Source organism: Falco cherrug, chromosome 13 (genome assembly GCF_023634085.1).
Source record: "Falco cherrug isolate bFalChe1 chromosome 13, bFalChe1.pri, whole genome shotgun sequence".
NCBI lineage: Eukaryota > Metazoa > Chordata > Aves > Falconiformes > Falconidae > Falco > Falco cherrug.
The window spans coordinates 6250379-6269510 of record NC_073709.1 but is presented as its reverse complement, the minus strand read 5'-3'; the positions used below and the strand labels follow the sequence as shown (position 1 = coordinate 6269510).

Sequence of the window (19132 nt, the reverse complement as noted above, 5' to 3'; positions counted from 1 at the left end):
CTAAAGCTACAGAGCCTGAATTTAAGCTTTTCCCAGGTTTTCATCTAAATATTTGACACATCAGTAGCTCTAACAGCAGTAACAGAACATGGACTTGGACCTAATCACACAGAACAGCCCAAGCGCCCCACAGCCCTTCCTTCAAGGCTCCGCTCAAACCAGAGCTATGCTGCAAAAGGTCAGACAGTCCCAGTCCTGCCACATCATCCCTCATCGGTTTGTTTCCTACCCCATGCCTGCTATTGCATCACGTCTTCCCAAACATTTTAAAATCACCTCCCTTGGGAAGCCATCTATGCCTGCTGCGGACCAGACCATGACCCCTTTCCCTGTGTGCAACACGGAATAACCCTCCCCAAGCCCTGCCTCTGGCTAAATCTCACTGTACCATGCTACAATTTCTGTTCCTCCTTGGTATTTTGGGAGGAATCACCGAGATAATCATGGCCACAGGGATATTAACCGTTTTCTTCCAAAAAAACCCCACCCCTAAAATCTGGAGTAATACAGCAAGGCCAGAGAATGCAAAACAGCACAGACGAGTTAACAAAAAAAAAAATAAAAAAATTGCACCCATCTAGAGAAGTATATGAAATCTGAATTCTTTAGTCAGTACGAAAGCTTCGTTTGGGTTTCAGTGAGAGCAGAAGGCACTTCCATCCCATTCCACACCATCCCACAGTAATCCTAGGAATAAGCTAATGCTCCTATATTGCGATATTATTAGAACACGAAAGTCATTAATGCTGTGGAAGCTTGATGGTATGTCACACAGAACTGGCAACATGGTTTTAAAATTAACCTGTGCTGTTAGGCAAAAGTTTAGTCCCTCCCTTATTTAATAACAAAAAGCCACCAATATCAATATTTGAGAACAAAAAAATAGCATACCTTAAATTTTACTCATTTGATAGTCTCTAGACTATGCTTGTTTTGTTACCAATAATTCAAAGGTAGTGGAACTATTTTTTTGCATTTACAGCATTTTCACCTCTAAAACCCAAAACCTGTCAAGATACCCTCTGACAGCAGAAATAATCCATGTCATTTGCTCAAATCTTGTAGTTTTCTGATTTGTGAAATTTAGGGAACTTTAGTATCTTGAAGTAGATTTAGAAACTGTAGATAAGAAAGATCCAGGGGTGCCTTGCATGGGCAGCATGCCTATGTTACTATTTAAACCAGTTATACGAGTACATTTCTTTCAAGGAGAGATTACCCAGCTGCTTAAAGGCTGTGTTTGGTATCACCACAGAATCCAGGAGACTGATTTATAATCCCAAACCTGCTTCAAATTGGTCTGCTGAACACCTGATGCCAAGACACAAAGGAGAAAAAACCTCAGTGTATCACCACCTGTTGACACACTCAATTACTACTTGCCAACACGGCCAAAAATGTTTGCTAATCCCAACACACAGCCACACCTACATGGATAAGAAAAACCAGGAGCTACTTAAAAACATAAGGTTTCATATTTTCAATGTTTTGTAAAATAAATACAGTTCCACTACTATTGCAGACAAGAGTATTTCTACAATGGTGTGTCAAGAAAAATCACTGTGTTGGTTTCTGAGTTCATACCTCTTCTGGAAATTTTTCATTGCCGAGAGATCAGATCTGTAAGAAACCATATTTTCTTTTTATTTACCTTACTAGCAAATGTCACCAAGGTCCCCAAATAATTCAAAACCTTACTAGCTCAAATGCAGTCTAGTTCCACAGAAGGAAGAAGTTTCAAAACTGTGCAAAGGCAGCTGATTTTATTAAGTTCTACTAGACAAAGAGAGTACTTTAAATTTATTATTCAGAAACCTGAACGTAGCTTTGAATGTGTGCATGTTCCCATACTGCTAGCATCCACAGAACCAGTCAAAACTGGCTTCTGTCATTAGTTCAGATAGTATTCAAGCAGAAAATGCTCGGTATATTAAACAGCATCAATAAGATTCAAGTGAGGTTAAACTAAAGCCTTATATAAACGTCATAGAAGTCTGTAACAGACTTCTAGGACTGCTACAGGTATATAAGTAGTTCCAAAGAATAACATACAGGTAACTTAGTAAGTAGATAGCTCAAAATAAGACTCAACTGCCTAATGTCTAAGTTCAGCAGTATCTCAACAGTATCTCTTTTCTGACCCCCTCCCCTACACACTTCTGTTGCAACCACACCTGCTCCTTTGCCATCTCACCTTTCTGAAGTTGTGCAAGTCTTGAGCAGCCTGCCAACCAGCCTCCCTTTTTCAATCAACATTCATTTAGATCTTTTTCTATAGTCTGACATAGGGGCAGAAACGTAAGGCAATGAAACTGGAGGACTCACAGTTTTTTCCCTTGTGCTAGTTCATGCATTACAAAAAAAAAAAAATACCTTAAAGCACAGTATGTATTTTACTTCAATGCATTTTAATATCCTTCTGCAATCAGTACAATTAATTGTGAGTTAAATAACTTGCTTAATTTCCTCAGAGCCTTCTTTCCTCATTAAAGTAATCACAAGATTGAAAGGATCAAAATTCTTGTCAAGATTTAGCAGATACAGTTATGACAGCAATTGGTAGACTAAGTCAAACTACTACAAAACCAAGTCAGTTATTAATAACTTGCCACTAAAAGAATTTTTTTCCAAAACAGTATGACCTGAAAAGTGAAATTAAATTCATCTTTCTAAAAATTAGTAAGGTTTAAAGATTTCAACAATCAGCATGGTACTGTCTTCCCAACTTGTTCTGAGCAGGAACACAGATGTCTACAGAAGGTTGAGTTTATTTATTCATTTATTTAAAAGATCCTCCCTCTGAAGGAGGAAATCTTTCACTGATACAGAAGAGGCTGACAGCCCATTAATTAAATCTCACAATAGTAAATTAATTCCCTTCAGGAATACACACCATAAGCAGAACTGTACACTTGATACCCGCCCCCCTTCTTTCCTCTGTATATTTTATATTTCAGGATTGTTTGCTATTTTTATTTCAACAACAGATGTCATTTCCAAATATAGATAATTTTCTTTAATGCCCTGGTACACAGGGAAATGTCTCAGGAACATGTTCCGTTTTAAACCTAGTTTCAAGTTTCTCATTTGCCCTTTAACTACTCTCCTTTTCCTCTGCACCTGAAGATCTAACAATCTAATAAAAATGATTCTTTGCCATCTCCCAATACCTGAGCACAACCACTTAAAATTCTTGTTCAATTATCAACAAAGGGCAATCCGAGATTACTTTAAAATCCAAGGTTCCAGCATAACCTCCATCTTTTCAGCCACTCTACCTCAATAAAACTCTATTCACTTCATCTTTCTTGTCAAGAGTTTTGTTGTGGTGAACAGAATTAGAAGAACTCAAAGCCAGCAAATGCAATTAAAGTATAAATACTGAAAGCTTTGGTAACATATAATGGGTGTTGAAGATCTCTGTAGAAACATTCAAACTGAAACTAGTGGGTCCATAAAGCAAAGGCACACACCCTACTTTTACTAATACTTTTGAGTACCTTTAAAATAAAAGGGAAATGCTATTTTAATGATTAAGACAAGCTTTAGTTATTTTATCCATTGCTTTAACCTTCAGAAGCTCAACATATTATACATATATACTACACGGAAAACAGTTTTAATTATCTTTCTTCATTTAAAAAACCCCAACAAAAACAGTATTACAAGATGGAATTCTCAAACATCAATACGAAGAAAATACTAAATACTTTGAACAGTCATAGTGTTTTTATGGCTCTTGATAAACCACAGCCCTCAAATTTTATGGGCAGATGCAAAATTTACCACCTGAATGGCAGCATAAAGCGTTAACTCCAAGCCCTTGGCTAACTGGGGCAATTAAGCAAGAAATGGTACTTTTTCTTTGCTGCTCCAATTATGTTAAACTTCCCTCAATCTAATGCTTTCCTACTGCACTAAAAGGCAGGATAGATACTCTGATACTCCCATAAAAACAATGAAGAACAGAAGTAAGTTGAGATGCAGATGGCAGTCGATAGACTATTGATAGGCAGTTACCAGGCTACAACACAAAAAGGCTAGGAGTGATGCAAAGTTAGTTTACCACAGAAGGGAGTAACAGTAAGTGCGCTGGCAAGTGCCTGACTGCAGGATACCCTTTATTCTGATGTTTTTTTAATAAACAAAAACGAACTCGTTAGAACTACTGCTGAAGCTTCACCGCCCTTCCTTTGTAAACTGTGTTTCTCCTCCCTTTCTCATAAGTCCCTTTTTTATAAGGTTTAAGGTCTTTATGACAGAAGCCCTACTTCTTGCAAAAAGCAAGTTAACTTAGAACTTCTAACATTTCAGTTGTGTCACCTAAATCTCTTGCAATTCTCCCTCCTTTGTGTGGGAAACAATGCACTATTACTATTTTATGGTCCTCGGCATCCAGTTTTGGAGGACATAGGACAGAAGTCTATCTTCCCTTTGCACATGTATTGAGAAGGCCTCTAGTCAAGCCGACAACCCAATGAAGACTGGATGATAAACTCTAGAATTCACCAGCAGTTTGTCTCCTTAAAAGGAATAGGCTAGCTGCCTCCGTTGTTTTGTTTGCTTTGTTATAAATGCCTCAAATCTCCGCATCTCAAGATCTTATGAGTTACTGCCAGGTGGTTGGGTAGAATCACTAATGTACAGCCTTAGGTGAATCAAAAATAAATACTAAAGATTTGAGCAATCATTTCTCCATCCCTTCACCAGTCAGTAGCGGCAGTAACTGGTACAGACCCATCAGTGTTCCACTACAATACAGATTTTCAACAAACCCTAAGTTTTATCAATAAAGCACAGTTCAGTTGCTTTGTTGATGAAAGTGCACTAGAGTTCCTGTTTCTCTCCACTAACCATAGTGGAGTCAGACGCAACAGGATCTTTCTTACTTCCAGCAAAAACAGAATCAAAAGCAGCTTCCTGCTCCTCTGAAGTCACAGTAGCAGTGGATCCTGTAACAGCTCTGCTGGTAAATGCTGGCCGTTGTTCTGTAATCCTTTCCAGGTCCACCGTTTTCCTACCTCTTCTTTTCCCCAGGATTTTGATGTAATTAGCCGGCACAAGTCCTGTTGTTTGGCCATCGTAACTAGCCAAAAGCCAACCACGGATTTTGGGTTGTTGTTCTGAAGGAGAAAATGCAAACATATCAAGTTACAAAACAATTCAAAATATACTGCAGTCGAGGCACAAGCAGACCAGAAGACAGATGACATACCAGCTCATCATGCAGAGGAAATAACTCTGCCATAAAAGGTGGATACAAATTACTTCACAAGAGAAACAACTGCATCGATGAGGTGAACTGAAGAGTACTGCAAAGTGCAGGTTGTTCTGCAATCAGTAACACCACCGTTCTGCAAATGCCTCAGGATTTTCACAGTTACACAGCCCACGTGAGGAAAAGGTAACCACAAGGCTAACTACAAAGCACTCCCTGAATAAGTTTAGGCTGTGTCACATCTTCAGGAACTTGAACAAAACTATGCAAGTTTTATGACAATTCAAGTAATAACTTATGGGGGGAAAAAAAAAAAAGATCAGCGTGGATGAGGAGTTTCATCAAATAAGGTGGTGGTGGTTTGTTTACATTTTCAGGCTCTAACAATAGGACTTCACATGTGATTAGAAAATATATACAAAACTGAAAGTTTACCTTTGGGTGCTAATTTTAGCACATCACCAGCACGGAAAGAAATTTCTTCTTCAGAGAGCGCACTGAAATCATATTCTGCTCTTCCAACTACATGATCATCTTCTCCGCTTGCCCAGTTACTAGATACTGCTTTCAAAAAGAAATTTAAAGTTTATCTGCATTGAATTTTAAAGTTTGGAAGGGTTTTTCCCTGTTTTTTTTAAAGGAAAATGAAGAAAACACTTCAACTTCCCTGCTTAAAACTTCCCCAATAGAGAACTGACAGAAGTAACAAACAAAGCATGATTTGTTGAGTCAATCCAACTGATACTTTTCCCCTGGCCCCAACTGCCACATCTAATACAAAGGAAACAGAAAGAAACCCTGATTTTGGAATCACAGAAAGCTTAGCAGGAAGCTGCATCCCAGCTCAACTAAGGGCTACTGAAGCAGGCTGTTACTGGTGTAACGTGCCTGAAATTCAGTATTGTACCCCAGTATCTATCAACTTCTATCAATGTAATGTAAGATTAATAGCTATACATGGTAACAGAAGGAACAATAAATATATGCTGCACTTCTCTTGTGCTGCAAATCACCTTTACCTGTTTCTTCATCACTGTATGTAGAAAGCAGTTTCCAGATCAGATAGGGACCTCCCATTATAACAGCAAAGAATAAGAAAATAGGCCAGGATTTTGCAGAGTTAGTCGCCTTATCTTCAAGGCCAACACGAGCTACTGTCCCCTCACTTTCAGCCCACAAATCCTCATTCTCAGAGCTCTTCCGCAGACCTAGTAATCGCTGTAGACGTTGGTAGAGATACCTTATAGTTCTCACTAAAGCAAAAGCTGAGAACACCTTGGTGAAGTGTACTCTGAGGCGGGAGAAGTGATTGGCTACATCCAACACAGCTCTGAAACTGTTGTAGACAGCTGAAAAGGTAGCATCCATCATCATGCTGACTGAGGCAAATGCATGCACAATACTTTCAATGGACTGAAATGCACCTCTGCTGCTCTCTTCAGCCTGCTGAACAAACCTGCTGGGAGGAATATCATCTGCACGAAAGCGGTTATAACCCAAACCACCATATCCGTAACTGTAAGGACTATAGCTTCCATAAAAAGAAGTTCCATATGAACCATAGCCTGGAGAAAAAGAACTACTATATGCTGGCCTGAAAGTGCTCAGACTACTGCTTCCTGTTCGCTGTGATGGTCTTGGCAAAATAGGTGGAGGTATTCGTGCAACTGTGGGTTGTCCAGGCCTGGTCAGCAGGTTGTCACCCAAGTCAGCAGACCTAAACAAATTCAGACAAGCAAGATCAGTACTCAAACTAAGTTTATATTTTCATTTCTGCAGAGATCTTGGCTAACTATATAAATACAACAGTGCGTTTCAGCAGTGCCAGGGCAAGGAACCTGGTAGCCAAACACTCAATATGTTGCACAACATCTGTGGGAAGTAAATAAAATTCAGGAAATACAGGTCTTTCAGGGAAGAAAAAACATAATGAGATATTCAGTGTAAATGTGGAACTGCAGCATATCCAAAACGTACACATGGAAAAGGTTTCAATCTATTTATTGTATTGACTAAGAAAGCATGAAATGCTACATCTAGATCATTTTTCTGCGTACAAAAGCCTCTCATATGCGCTACCGAGAATATTTCTGAACTTCTCAAACTGAAAGTTTTATTTCCAATACTTACTCTAAGCTCTTCTATACAATGAACCAATGACACAGCAGGAAGGAAGTTTGTGAGCTCCTTTGAATCCACCCTTAGAGAAAAGGGTGGCGTGACCTAATTGAGAATCCAAGTAATTATACAACATATGCAAGGGCTTTGGGTCCCCCAATTTCCCCTTCTACACAAACTATCTAATTACTTTTACGTAGCACATCAAGGATTGAATTTATTAGTTAACTGTTGGCAGGAAGAGGTATTATAAATCAATTATTTGCTTTTATTTCAGTAAACATTCCTTTGTATGCCCATAAGTTTAGGTCACTTTATCTATATGCCTTTCATAGGAAGCCTCTGCAAACTCTAGTCTGGTATTGGAATTGTGTCAAACAGCTGTCCAACTTTTGCTGTGTCATTAAAAAGCTAATCACATATTATGACCCTTAAAGTTAAACAGTTTGGTTATTTCCCACGTTTACTGCCTCATCCCATGACTTCCCACTTCTATAGACCATTAAATTCACAGAAAAATAAACAGAAGAAGAAAACTCAAGTTTGAAGTGCTATGGTGCTACTTTTTTCTGCACTGCTTTCAGTGTAAAGCACGCTCGCTATACTACTTCTGTGTAAGGTTGGGAACAGCCTCCTCTCAGCAAAACTTTCTGATTTTCACAGCAGAGAATAAGTTACAACTTTACACTGCTTGATTTTTTTCCATCATAGACACTAAATCTCTTAGCAGTTAAAAACAGAAGCAAAAATAAGTCATTATCACAGAAAACAGAGGTACTGTAACTTAAGACACTGCTCCATTCCCCTTGCTGACAGTCAACTTAGGACACCTCACTTTAAAGCTGTTTGAAGCAATTTAAAATGAGCTAGATAACCCCACTGAGAAAAATTAACATCCATTTTCTTGCTTAGAAAGCTTGAGCTGGCAGTGCAAGCAGCAGTATCTGTTGAACGTTTAGTCCTGGACTAACCTTTTGCCCAGTTTCAGCTGGCTCTTTCATTTGGTACTAGTGACTGCAATTAAACAAGACTGATCTTAACTGCCAAGCATTCCTTGACTTCTGATAAAAAGGAAGTTTACAAACACTTTCTGTGCAACATCCTTCTCCATGAGCTTGGATTTTCTGGAAAGCTCAGATTCCCAGGTGAACACTGCTGAGACGGACACACCGAGGCATCTTTTCCAATTCCTGAGGGTGACACACCGCTTCTCCACTCCTACCGTGCACGCTTACACAGCTGCGTGATCCCCAGGAACGGCCGCCTGCACTCAGCCCACCCCTGACAACACGTACAGCTTTACCTTCACCACACTCACTATACGTGCAGCTTTCTACAGATACAAGCAGAGCTCGAGACTAGCTAGCACCGTTCGGGGGCCTCTCCTTCCCTCTCCCTACCGAGGAGGGGAATCCACCAGAGATCCCCCTCCCCGCCTGGCACACAACCCCTCAACAAAGCAAGGCAAACGACCCCAAACCACCGCAGCGGATAACACACACACCCCGAGCGAGCTCCCTCAGCCCGCAGAGGCGCTGCTCGGCCGAGCCCGACCTTTGCGCTCGCCTCAGCGCAGAAGGCCGAGGCGGGAGACCCGAGGCGGAGCAGGCGCAGGCGCCCTGAGGCGGCGAACGCCTAATCCCACCACGGGCAGGGGAGAACCGGGGGCCGGAGCACGCACTCACTGGAAAGCCGGCGCCACGGTACCCGCCAGCCGCCGGTTCTCCCAGGGCTTGGGAGGCGGCGGCTGCGACGCCATGTCCGCCTCGCTGCGGGCCGCGCTCTGCCCCGGCCCGGCCCGCCCCGCTCTTCCGCCCGCCCGCCCGCCCACTGCCAGGCGCGACGCGCGAGCCCCGAGCTATTCACCAGCAGCATTTCGGGCAGGGCTTCCCGCCGCGCCGGGCCATCGATGCGCTCTGCTTTGCCTCTGCGCAAGCCTGTATCGTGCCCGCTGGCCGCCCGGAAAAGGGGGAAGGCTCGGCGCCGCGCCGGGGGCGCTGCGAGGTGATCGCTTCTCCCGGGGGAGTGGGGCGGGGCGGGGGGCGGCGGCGGCAGCTCGGAGCCCTGTGGGGCAGGGCGGCTCCGTGCGGAGCGGGCCCTCATCCCCCCCGCCCCCTCCGGTGCAGCCCGCGCGGGCGGTGGGGCCGCCTCCCCACCCCTCGCCGAGCGCTGAGGCGGCGGGCCGGGACCGGGGGCAGGAGCGCTGCGCTGCCCCGGCGCGGCTGGGCCGGCCGGGTCTGGCTTCTGTCGCGATAGTGACCCGACTGTCGTCGCGGGGGCGGGCGGGCAGGGGCTTCGCCGTTCGGGCCTGCCGGGGAGCGCCGTGCGGGGCGGCGGGGGCGGCGTGCCTGCCGGCCTTCGCGCCCGGGAAGCGGGACATTGCGTCTGGAGCGTCTCTCTCTTTTTTTTTTTTTTTTTTCCCCCCTCGCTTCAGGCGATGGTAGCATGAAGGCGTTAGGGTGGCAATATTTAAGCCTCACGAAGCTGAATAGAGCTAGCAGTTGCCTAAAAGTATCTTTGTTCGTTTTATGCTTTTTAAAAGCAGGTTTGAAGGTTTCTAGATAGTCCTTGGCTTTTACAGCTTAATGTAAAGAATCCAAATCCAGGAGAAACTGAATTAAGTGAATTAATAACTTTTCCTGTGCTCAGAAGGTTGAGCTCTCTCTGTGCAGGGTGCTCCTGAGGACAGGACACCAGAGGTGTGACAGGTTGTGCTGGCACAGAGGACGCCCATATATCCAGCCTCTACACCGGCTCTTCGATACAGAAACTAGGCACCTGTCAAACATTGCTTACAGGAGCTAAACCCCAAACAAAATCAGGTGGTTCATCTGTTGGTTATTGTGGAGCACCTTGCCAAAGGATGTAGAGGCAAGAGAATTTCAAAGAGACACTGAAGAAGGATTGCAGGAAAGATCTGTTAAGGTTTACCAACAGTTAAACCACACTAGGTCAAAGGAACCCCCCAAACCAGAAATAACTGGAGGAAGGGAGCACACCGTGGCAGAGGCATATGCCCTGCAAACACATATTTTCCTGTGGCACCTGTTTATACTTGCCCTGGGTGACAGCAGAATTGAACCTTTGGCCTGAACAACTGTGGTTATTCTTATGTGCCTCCTAAAGTTTCCTAGATAGCCGGTAAGGTTGAGCATCTCACTGGGAAACTTGCTGAGATTTCTACCCCATTATTAAATTTCAGCCAAAGAAATTAGTCTGTTCTGCAGTTCTGGGCAGAGAGAATGACAGAAAACCAAATTAGCTATAATCTTTTAAGGGAAAAAAACCCCATTATCTCTCCCAAAAACTCCCAAAGGAGTCCTGTATTTGAGATGGGAAAGAACAAATCTTAAAAAATTGAAGGGGCTAACTTCCTTTGCCTTTAGGGCTTTGTATGACGAAAGGGGATGGCATCTGTTGTTTGGGGCTTCCCCCCTGCCCCCCTCCGTGATTTTAATGCATTGATTCTTTAGTTGCTGCAATTTTGGAAGGAATGCCCATTTTACGTTTGGCTTAATATGTCTTAGCTCCACCCTTCGCCATTTAGTAAAGAATTAATGTGTCATGTAATGCACTTTATCAAAGATAAAATTCTGGACAAAAGCTCTGCATATGTTTGTCAGAACTCTTGACTTCAGATTTTTCTAGGAAGTACAGAAGCTTTTCCATGACTCAGTGGTCTTTTGGGGTTGGTCTTCCAATTCTGTTGTGCCTTTGATTTGAGAGAACATTGTATCCTACACTTTCTCTAAAGGACAAAAAAAAAAGAATCCAGTGATTCTAAATATGGTGCTGTTAAGTGAGTCCTTTTATTGTTGCATTGCTGAATTGCGTTTATTCTAAGCTTTTTTTCTTTTCTTTTTTAAACTTCAGCATTATCCAGCATGTCTTCACTAACAGAAAAGGACAGACCAATTGTTCAGCTGTTACTGAACACTGGCACTTGCCCACGATGTATTTTGAGGTTCTGCTGTGTGGGATCACAGATGCTTTATAGACATCCGTACAAGGTTTGTTCTTTGTATTCCCAATTAGAATGTGTGAACATGTGAATGCAGTGCTCTTTACACTACCTTGAAGGTCGTTGTTGTATTCCTGGGCTCTTTGCCTGAGAGGAAAACGCTTTGCAAAATGTGTTATGAAAAATTACTGCTGCTGCACTGTACAATTTTGACAAATTACAAGAATCATAGAATATCACAATCGTTGTGGATTAAATGTTAAGTTTGACTGTGAAAGTTGCTATGTATTCCCTGAAAACACCAGAAAACGTGGCATGTTAGCTTCTGCACAGCATGGCTCTATCACTTTTGAAGCAGAGCAGCTATGACCGTTCCCTCTGTTCTTTTTCCTTTATTGTAATAAGTAGTAAAGTCATTGTGGGCAGTGTAGCTGATGCAGAGGGAGAACCATCTATGTTCCAAACTGGTTTTTTGTCTCATGCTTCCTTTTTCTTTCAGTAGAATTGGTAGAGGGATGTAACTGAAGAATTGTGGAGCACAAGTTAAGGATAAATCTTCCTTTTTCAGTCATTCAAACACAGTGTTATTAGGCATCCTTTTCAGCTGACCTTAATACCAAAATTGAGTGTACTTCAAATTTTTCCTAGCTGTGCACAACCATTCTTGCCTTTGTTCTTGTATTTGATACTCTTCAACTAATTTTGGCCATTTGTTTTTCAACCATACTGGTTCTTTGAGACTCCTTTCATTGTGTAGGCCAAATAAACATCTCCATTTACTTGATCTAACCCCTTGTCTTTATGCTTGCATCTTCTGGTGTTTGTCTTGATTGTTTCGCCTTTGTTCCAGTTTAGTTTCTCCAGAATTCATTTTTAACATCTTTCTTAGAATCGTAGAATGGTTTGGGTTGGAAGGGACCTTAAAGATCAGCTAGTTCCACGGTCAGGGACACCTTCCACTAGACGAGGTTGCTCAAAGCCGCATCCAACCTGGTCTTGAACACTTCCAGGGATGGGGGATCCACAGCTTTTCCAGGCAACCTGTGCCAGTGCCTCGCCACCCTCACAGTGAAGAATTTCTTCCTAATACCTTGTCTAAATCTACCCTTTTTCAACTTAAAGCCTTTCCCCCTTGGCCTATCACTACATGCTGTTGTAAAAAGTCCCTCTCCAGCTTACTTGTAGGCTCCCTGTAGGTGCTGCAAGGCTGCTATAAGGTCTCCCCGGAGCCTTCACTTCTCCAGGCTGAACCACCCCAACTCTCTCAGCCTGTCTTCATAGCAGAGGGGCTCCAGCTCTGATCATCTTTGTGGCCTCCTCTGGACTCGCTCTGACAAGCCCCTGTCCTTATGTTGGCCCCAGAGCTGAACGCAGTACTGCAGGTGGGGTCTCACAGGAGTGGAGCAGAGGGGGAGGATTGCCTCCATTGACCTGTTTCGTCTTTATCCTTTTCCATTTTCTATTAATCATTTGAGAAGTGTTCATTCTGTATGCCATTGTTTATTCTTTTGCACCTCTACCTAATTTTCCTCTGAGTTGCAATACCACAGCAACTGCTGTCCTTGTTACTGAAGACCTTTTAATAAATCTTCATTTCTAAACTATGTTTTGCCTCTATCTCTCATCTGTCCTAAAATTCAGAGACATGCAGGAATTCTTCTGTCTTCTCACCAGCACATCCTTTAATTTTTATGGGCTTCTGTCTTTATATGAAGTTCATCCTCTATGTACTTAATTTCACCCTCACCTGTATCTGCTCTCATTTTCTTCTCATACTGTGCTAGCCAACTCTTCCTAGTCATCTGGGCTAATGGAGTTGGAGGAATTAAATTCTAACATAATCTAAATGAGAAAAAGGCAATAAACATCTGTTCCCATTGAATAGTGATGAGGCCAAAGATAAATGCATTTCTGCAAGTCAGGTCTGTAAAATGTTTTCACTTTTGGATGGTAAAGAAGTCTGTTCAGCAGAATTCGATTTCTCTGGTCAATATTTTGAGAGAAATACAGCTTGAAGCTTTCTAATGGTGTAGATGTCTTTTGGTATAAATTCCAAGTTGTTAATTACATATACTACGGCTAAATTGAAATGATTAGTGCTGCCTTTTACAATTGTGTTTATAAGTGCTTGTTACAGCATTGGAGAAAAGAAGAAGAAACAACAACAGTATGATTCCTCTGTTTATGTTAGGAGTTGATGAAGGATTTAAAAGAATTTCTGAAAAATAATCAAGAGGAAGAAGATACGGATTGTTTTGATGTAGTTGATCCTCCTTGTAAGAGAATCAGACTTGAGCAGACAGAAGAAGGGCCTGATGCTCTGAACCACAACGGAGCTCTCCAGCAGATACCTTTGGTTAATGATGGAAATACCGCAGTGGAGAACCCAGCTGTGAAGGTTTGCAACGTGTGTTTGGGAATTCTTCAGGAGTTCTGCGAGGCCGACTTTGTGAAAAAGGTAAATATCTGTTCTTAGTCTTTCCGTGTACTTTTTCTGGAGGTTGTGTATGTTAGGGCCTACAGGAGAGAGCTAATGATTTTAAACACCATGCAGTTAAACAATTAAGAGAAAGGTACTGGAAAACAAATCGAAACATGTACCTGTTTTGAATATTTGAAGTGTAGGTGGCGCCATTCGACTATTTACTGCTCATTGACACTGTGTGCAAACTTGCCGTGCAGCTGGGAAATGCAACTTGTCCCTGTGACCGTATTTTACCCAGGCCTTGTCATAATGTAACTTTTTGTAAAAAAATAGCAGCGCAGGTGCAACGGAATGACTGCTAGGAGCACATTTTCCTAGGGAAAGGCCTAACAGTCACTTATGTGAAGGGAAAATGAGGAGGCATCAACTGCTGTGCTCTTAAGCTTAACTATATGTTCCTAATACAGCATGATTCTGTACTATTTTTTAGAATATATACAATGTACTATTAGAATATATATACATATATACAACGTACTACTATTTAGAAAGCCACAGAGGAAGAAGAATACTTTGGTGATACAGCAGGTTGTAGGTAATAGAGAATATGTGAGTTAGGAGAGAATATGGGTATAACAAGTATTGCAAACATCACCTCTGAGCAATAAAATTGCTTATGTCACAAACTGAAATATCAGCTAGAAAAATCACTGTTGCATTTGAGATGTTAAACACAGTTTTAATAGAAAATAATTTGGTTTAATAGCGTGAATATATCTAAAAATGGGACTAAACAGAAAGCATAGTATATAGTTTCTGTTGCTGCAGTGTATGATGTTTCTTTTTTGTTTCCGTTGGCAGAGTATATGTATTTTTACACCATCTCCTTCTAAGACTTGTTTCAGAGTTACTCTTCTTGAGTAGGAATGGAAAATCTGACAGCATTTGTTAAGGCATCACAAAAACTGATTATTTTACAAGGAAATTTCCTTATCTGAGATGTTGATTTCACCTTAAAAGCTCAGAATTAGTCTTTTAACATTCACTAAAGTCACTGATGTTTTGGACAGCAATTTCATTTGTGTTTAAGCTTACTTCCAGTAGGGATATCTAACCATCAGCTTTTGCTAGCCTACTTTAAAACATTTGATGTGTGTTTGGGTTCTTACTTTATTTCCAGTGACAAACATGATTTTTTATGATGAGGAATGCTTATGAATTAGTACTACGGATATTTGTTTGTTCCTGTATGATACTGGCATCTTAAAACATGTTTATTGTCACAGAATTGTGTCACTGCCATGAAAAAAAGACACAGTGTCAGCTGTTCGAGTCTTTGGTCATTGTGGTATAATTTGTTGCATTAAGATTTTGGTATACAATTGGTCTTAGCCTTAAAATAGCCAGCTGCTTGTTTTCTATCAATAAGGATTGTTTATGAGTAAGTTCTTTTTTTTAACAGAACAAAAAAGCTTGTATTTCAATAAGTTTCTAGGGATTACTCTGGTTTGTATGTTCAGCATCTATCTGAGTGTGTATTAAAATGGATTTACAGCGATTATGCTGGAATAAAGAATATCCTAAAAGATTATCAACTCAGTTCCATTACTGTGGTTTAATATTAAAATCCTTTTCTTACAGGTGTGCCAAAAAGTTAATTCTGCTGACTACCAGTTCACTAGTTTTGTATTTTCTGTGTCGCTACCCCCACAGCTGTCTGTTAGGGAGGTGAGTGTTTACAGATATTTCTTCATAACTTAAATGCATATTAAATAAAAGAACTGTGGAATATACAAGCTGGAGGTGGTTTGATTTTTAATTGCTATTGTTTAAAAAACCCCCAAAACACAAAAACCACATGCTAGAAGTGAAGTCTGCGCTCCCCTTCCTTGTTGTTATTATTTTGATTAATAAAGTGTCCGAGTAGCTTCGGTTTTCAGTTAGCCCAGGAGTTATTCTACATCTGAAAATCTAAAAGGAGTTTCTTTAAATCCTCGGTGTATTGTTCCCTTTGGTACAGATGCCAGCTTTGCTTTGTGGATCTTCTCGGAGGAGGAACTGCACAGCTGGTGCCTTTCCTGAAATAAATGATAATTGGTAGTGCAGAATACAAATGAAGGAATTTGAAGATGAACTCTTTAACTGTTCAGCATTTTAAATTACATGAAAGTACGCATTTTAATAGTCACCTGTCTTGGGCATTGTTGAAAGTCTAGATTTGTAAAACTGCAGTTTATAGCAGTTGTAAAACTACTGATTTTGATGGCAATTTTAATAAAACTTAAATTGTTTACATTTCAGTCATTTAATTGCAGAGGATAATGATAATGTAGAGAGGAGTGTATAACCCTGGTAATTATTATTTTTTTTTAATCAAGGGAGGATGCTAAGTATAGTATAACTTGATTAATAAAGCAACAATTTTTGCTTAGTTATGAGGTGTTTTACGATGTTCCCCTGCTTTGTGATATAAAGTGATGCAAAAATACTGTTCTAAAGGGCAACATGTAAATCTTTACGATAGATTCCTGCTGTGGTAAGATGTAGTAGAAGCTTCAGTGAACATGGCAGAAAGAAGCGTAGGTGGTCTTGGATTTATGTGTAAACCTGTGGTGATGTCTATTCTCATCCCACACAAATTGATTGTTAAATAATCTATTACAATTTTAGTGTTGATTTGTACTGTTAGTTCTGGCATCTTTGGAAAATGCCAGTGTAATAGCTGCACTGTGCTAACATATATTTTACCTCTAGGTCTTCTTGAACATAAAATTCCTTACTTCCCATCTGAAATTAAATATAGTTGGTGTGTTTGCTTCAGCTGCCACTGTAAAACAATACCAGAACAAACTGCTTTGTGCTTTCTGGCTGGATGCACTGCCTTTATTCCCATTGGTTTTATGTGCATCCAAAAAATGAGATATGCCAAAAAAGCATTTCCAGGTTAGGTATGCATGTGTGCCTATGATGCTCTGTAAAACTCCACATGTAGGTCAAACTTAGTCCGTAAGCTTAGGTGTTTAAAAAAAGAGGAGCCTTGGTATTTTTGGGGTACTATTGATCAGGTCTTTTTCATTTCCAGTCTACCTTCACTAGTCATTGCAGAGGCCTCCCTCTCTCTATTCATTATAGCCTCAATGAGCGAAAAACAAAGTGATGCACAGAATCTTTTGGCTATAGTCCCAACTGCAATTCCCGTGTTAGCAAGTTCTTAATACGTTTCCATTATACATCTTTAGCTTGACAGCTACAGTTTATCTAGCTTAAAAATAACCTCTTTTTTTTTTTTCCCCCATAGCATAGCTAAATAACGGTGGAAGTGAGGAAAGAAAAATTTGATGCTACTGTTTTTCCTCACCCTCCTTGTGGGTCTTTGCAGAATGCCTCGGTAGAGGGTGTTATTGCATTGCAATTCTAGCTCAGGGATGTTCTGACACTAATCTGAACAAGCAGGGCTAGTGTCTTTACTTTGAGGCAGCCTTGGCTGTAAATGGAAGCAAAAAATTAGTACTATGCTTCAGAGAGTTCCTCTTGCTGATTGAAATGTTGATGATACACTGAGACTGTTTGGATTGGGAAAACTGACTTGGCAAAGGCAGTTGGTAGAAACCCAGATTTATTACTTTAGAATAACTTTGTCTTCTAAGTACAATAAATTGCTAGTTTGTTAAAAGGGATGAGGTCTAATTTTCAACCTGTCCATCTGCTTCATTGAAGGTATCTTGTGCTTATATTCAAGCAAACAAACAATACTACAGTGCTTGGTGTACAAGCAAAGGAATAAAAGTTGTGGTGAGAGTACAGGAATTAATAGGTGGAGTGAGATGAGTGAGTAGGAAGCTCCAAAACCAGATCTATTCTCTTTGGAAACAGTTTCGGTCCATCTGAGAGGAGGTCTGCATTAGGAAGTTCCTGCTGTGTCCCTTCTATTCCACCCCTTTGGTCTTGCCAAATGCTAAGCCAGCTGTTTGGGTAGCTGTGCCCTAACTGGAGAGGTGAAAATGGGTGATGGTGGCGAAAGAACCTCTTTAAAATCATGGGGGTTTATTTACCACCTATCCGTTTATTGCTTTAAAAAATAATTGGTAAAAAACCATTCCTGTTTTGCCGTTACAGAGAAGAAGCAAGTAATATAATAGGTCAGGATATCTCAGATATCTCAAAATGCTTTGTGTTGAAAAGAGGTCTTTTGTTAAATTCTGCTTTTAATTCTTTGAACTGCACTGTACAAAAACATACGTAATTTCATCATAAGAGGACACCCCAAAGACAGCCTCCCTCCCGTTGACCTTTTCTATGACACAAAGGTTTTCTCTGGCTTCTTTTTAACAAAAAAATCAGGAACTGCCTTTTAATGTTACCTTCAACTAATTTAATTATGACAGTTGTCATCCTGCCAAGTCTAAAATGTACGATAGGAGCTGAAGAAGACTGGAACATAAAATTTACATTTGCATAGTATTTGTATCTGTAATGCAAAGAAGCTATCACCTCTTTCCACAAGTAGGATATTTGATTAAAATAAATCATAAACACAGGAGTCCCAAGTTTATGTCAGACAACTATATTAGAATATGAAGTGAGTCATGCCCTTCAGAAGGGTGACTGTTAGCTCTGTAGTCTCAGTTGTGATCCATCATCCTGGTACTTGCTACAAGGACATTGATGCAAATAGCATCTGTAGTCATTACTCCCTGTAGAACTGTGTATACCTCATCATGGAATTCCCCATCTCGAAGCTCTTTTCTAATACAGTGAAAAAAATGCTGTGGCTGAGATTGCACATGGTATTTCAACTGTTGCCACTGTGATCCCTCAGCATTTGAATAATATCCTGCAGCTTGTAATCAATATAGTGCCTAAGCTAGTGTATTTCAGAAATATATTTGCTGTTAAGCATTGCCCTGCAGGCTTGAGCTCTGTAATGAGCATTTTTCATTTTCAAACCACAAACATAAAGTAATTATGAAGTAGAGGGATCTGATCCCCTGCTTCACATACAGCTGGGAGACAGTGGAGGGGTTTGGCTGGCTTGGTGGTTGAATGTGATTTGGAATTTGGGATCTTTTGGCTTCTGTGCTCGCAGTACCCTAATCTATTGTTTCCTCTTAATTGAAGGGGAAAAGTAATTTCTTCAATTCTTTTTCAGTTTTGAAGTCAAGAGAGAGGAAATGAAATTTGACCTGTGGTCTCATTTTAGCATAGCTACTTACATGCAGAAGTTTTCTCTTTTTTGTAATTATACCCCTATGAAATGGGAAAGGAGTGAGATCAGCCACCCAACTGAGTACCAAACCTACATGTGCTTTAGATCAAGATATATGAGATTTTTTTCTTTAATTGGCATTTGTCAAATGCAGCTTTCTAGACCAGTTTTGTGGTTGTCATATTCTCTAGGTCAGAATTAGGT

General features: G+C 40.8%; 2 protein-coding genes across 3 annotated transcripts in view; one reads left to right on the top strand and one right to left on the bottom strand.

The window, feature by feature from the left end:
* Nucleotides 1-2387: 2387 nt before the first annotated feature.
* On the bottom strand, nucleotides 2388-9146 carry PEX13 (peroxisomal biogenesis factor 13). Of its 2 annotated transcripts, none has more exons than XM_055726164.1 (4): nucleotides 9022-9146; nucleotides 6238-6935; nucleotides 5654-5782; nucleotides 2388-5123 (listed from the first exon to the last, which is right to left on the bottom strand). In XM_055726164.1, the coding sequence occupies exons 1-4, from the start codon at nucleotides 9093-9095 to the stop codon at nucleotides 4828-4830; spliced, it is 1197 nt and encodes a 398-aa protein (XP_055582139.1). In that variant the 5' UTR covers nucleotides 9096-9146; the 3' UTR covers nucleotides 2388-4827. The 2 variants fall into 2 exon arrangements, with proteins under 2 accessions (XP_055582139.1, XP_027670388.2); XM_027814587.2 differs by having other exon boundaries at nucleotides 5654-5779.
* Nucleotides 9147-9209: 63 nt separating this feature from the next.
* The window catches only part of PUS10 (pseudouridine synthase 10), a 36702-nt gene continuing 26779 nt past the window's right edge, over nucleotides 9210-19132 (top strand). Inside the window, exons 1-4 of the mRNA XM_055726163.1 lie at nucleotides 9210-9340; nucleotides 11210-11346; nucleotides 13489-13755; nucleotides 15364-15450. Coding sequence (XP_055582138.1) covers nucleotides 11221-11346; nucleotides 13489-13755; nucleotides 15364-15450 — 480 coding nt within the window. The 5' untranslated portion in view covers nucleotides 9210-9340; nucleotides 11210-11220. The remainder of the gene's footprint in view (nucleotides 9341-11209; nucleotides 11347-13488; nucleotides 13756-15363; nucleotides 15451-19132) is intronic.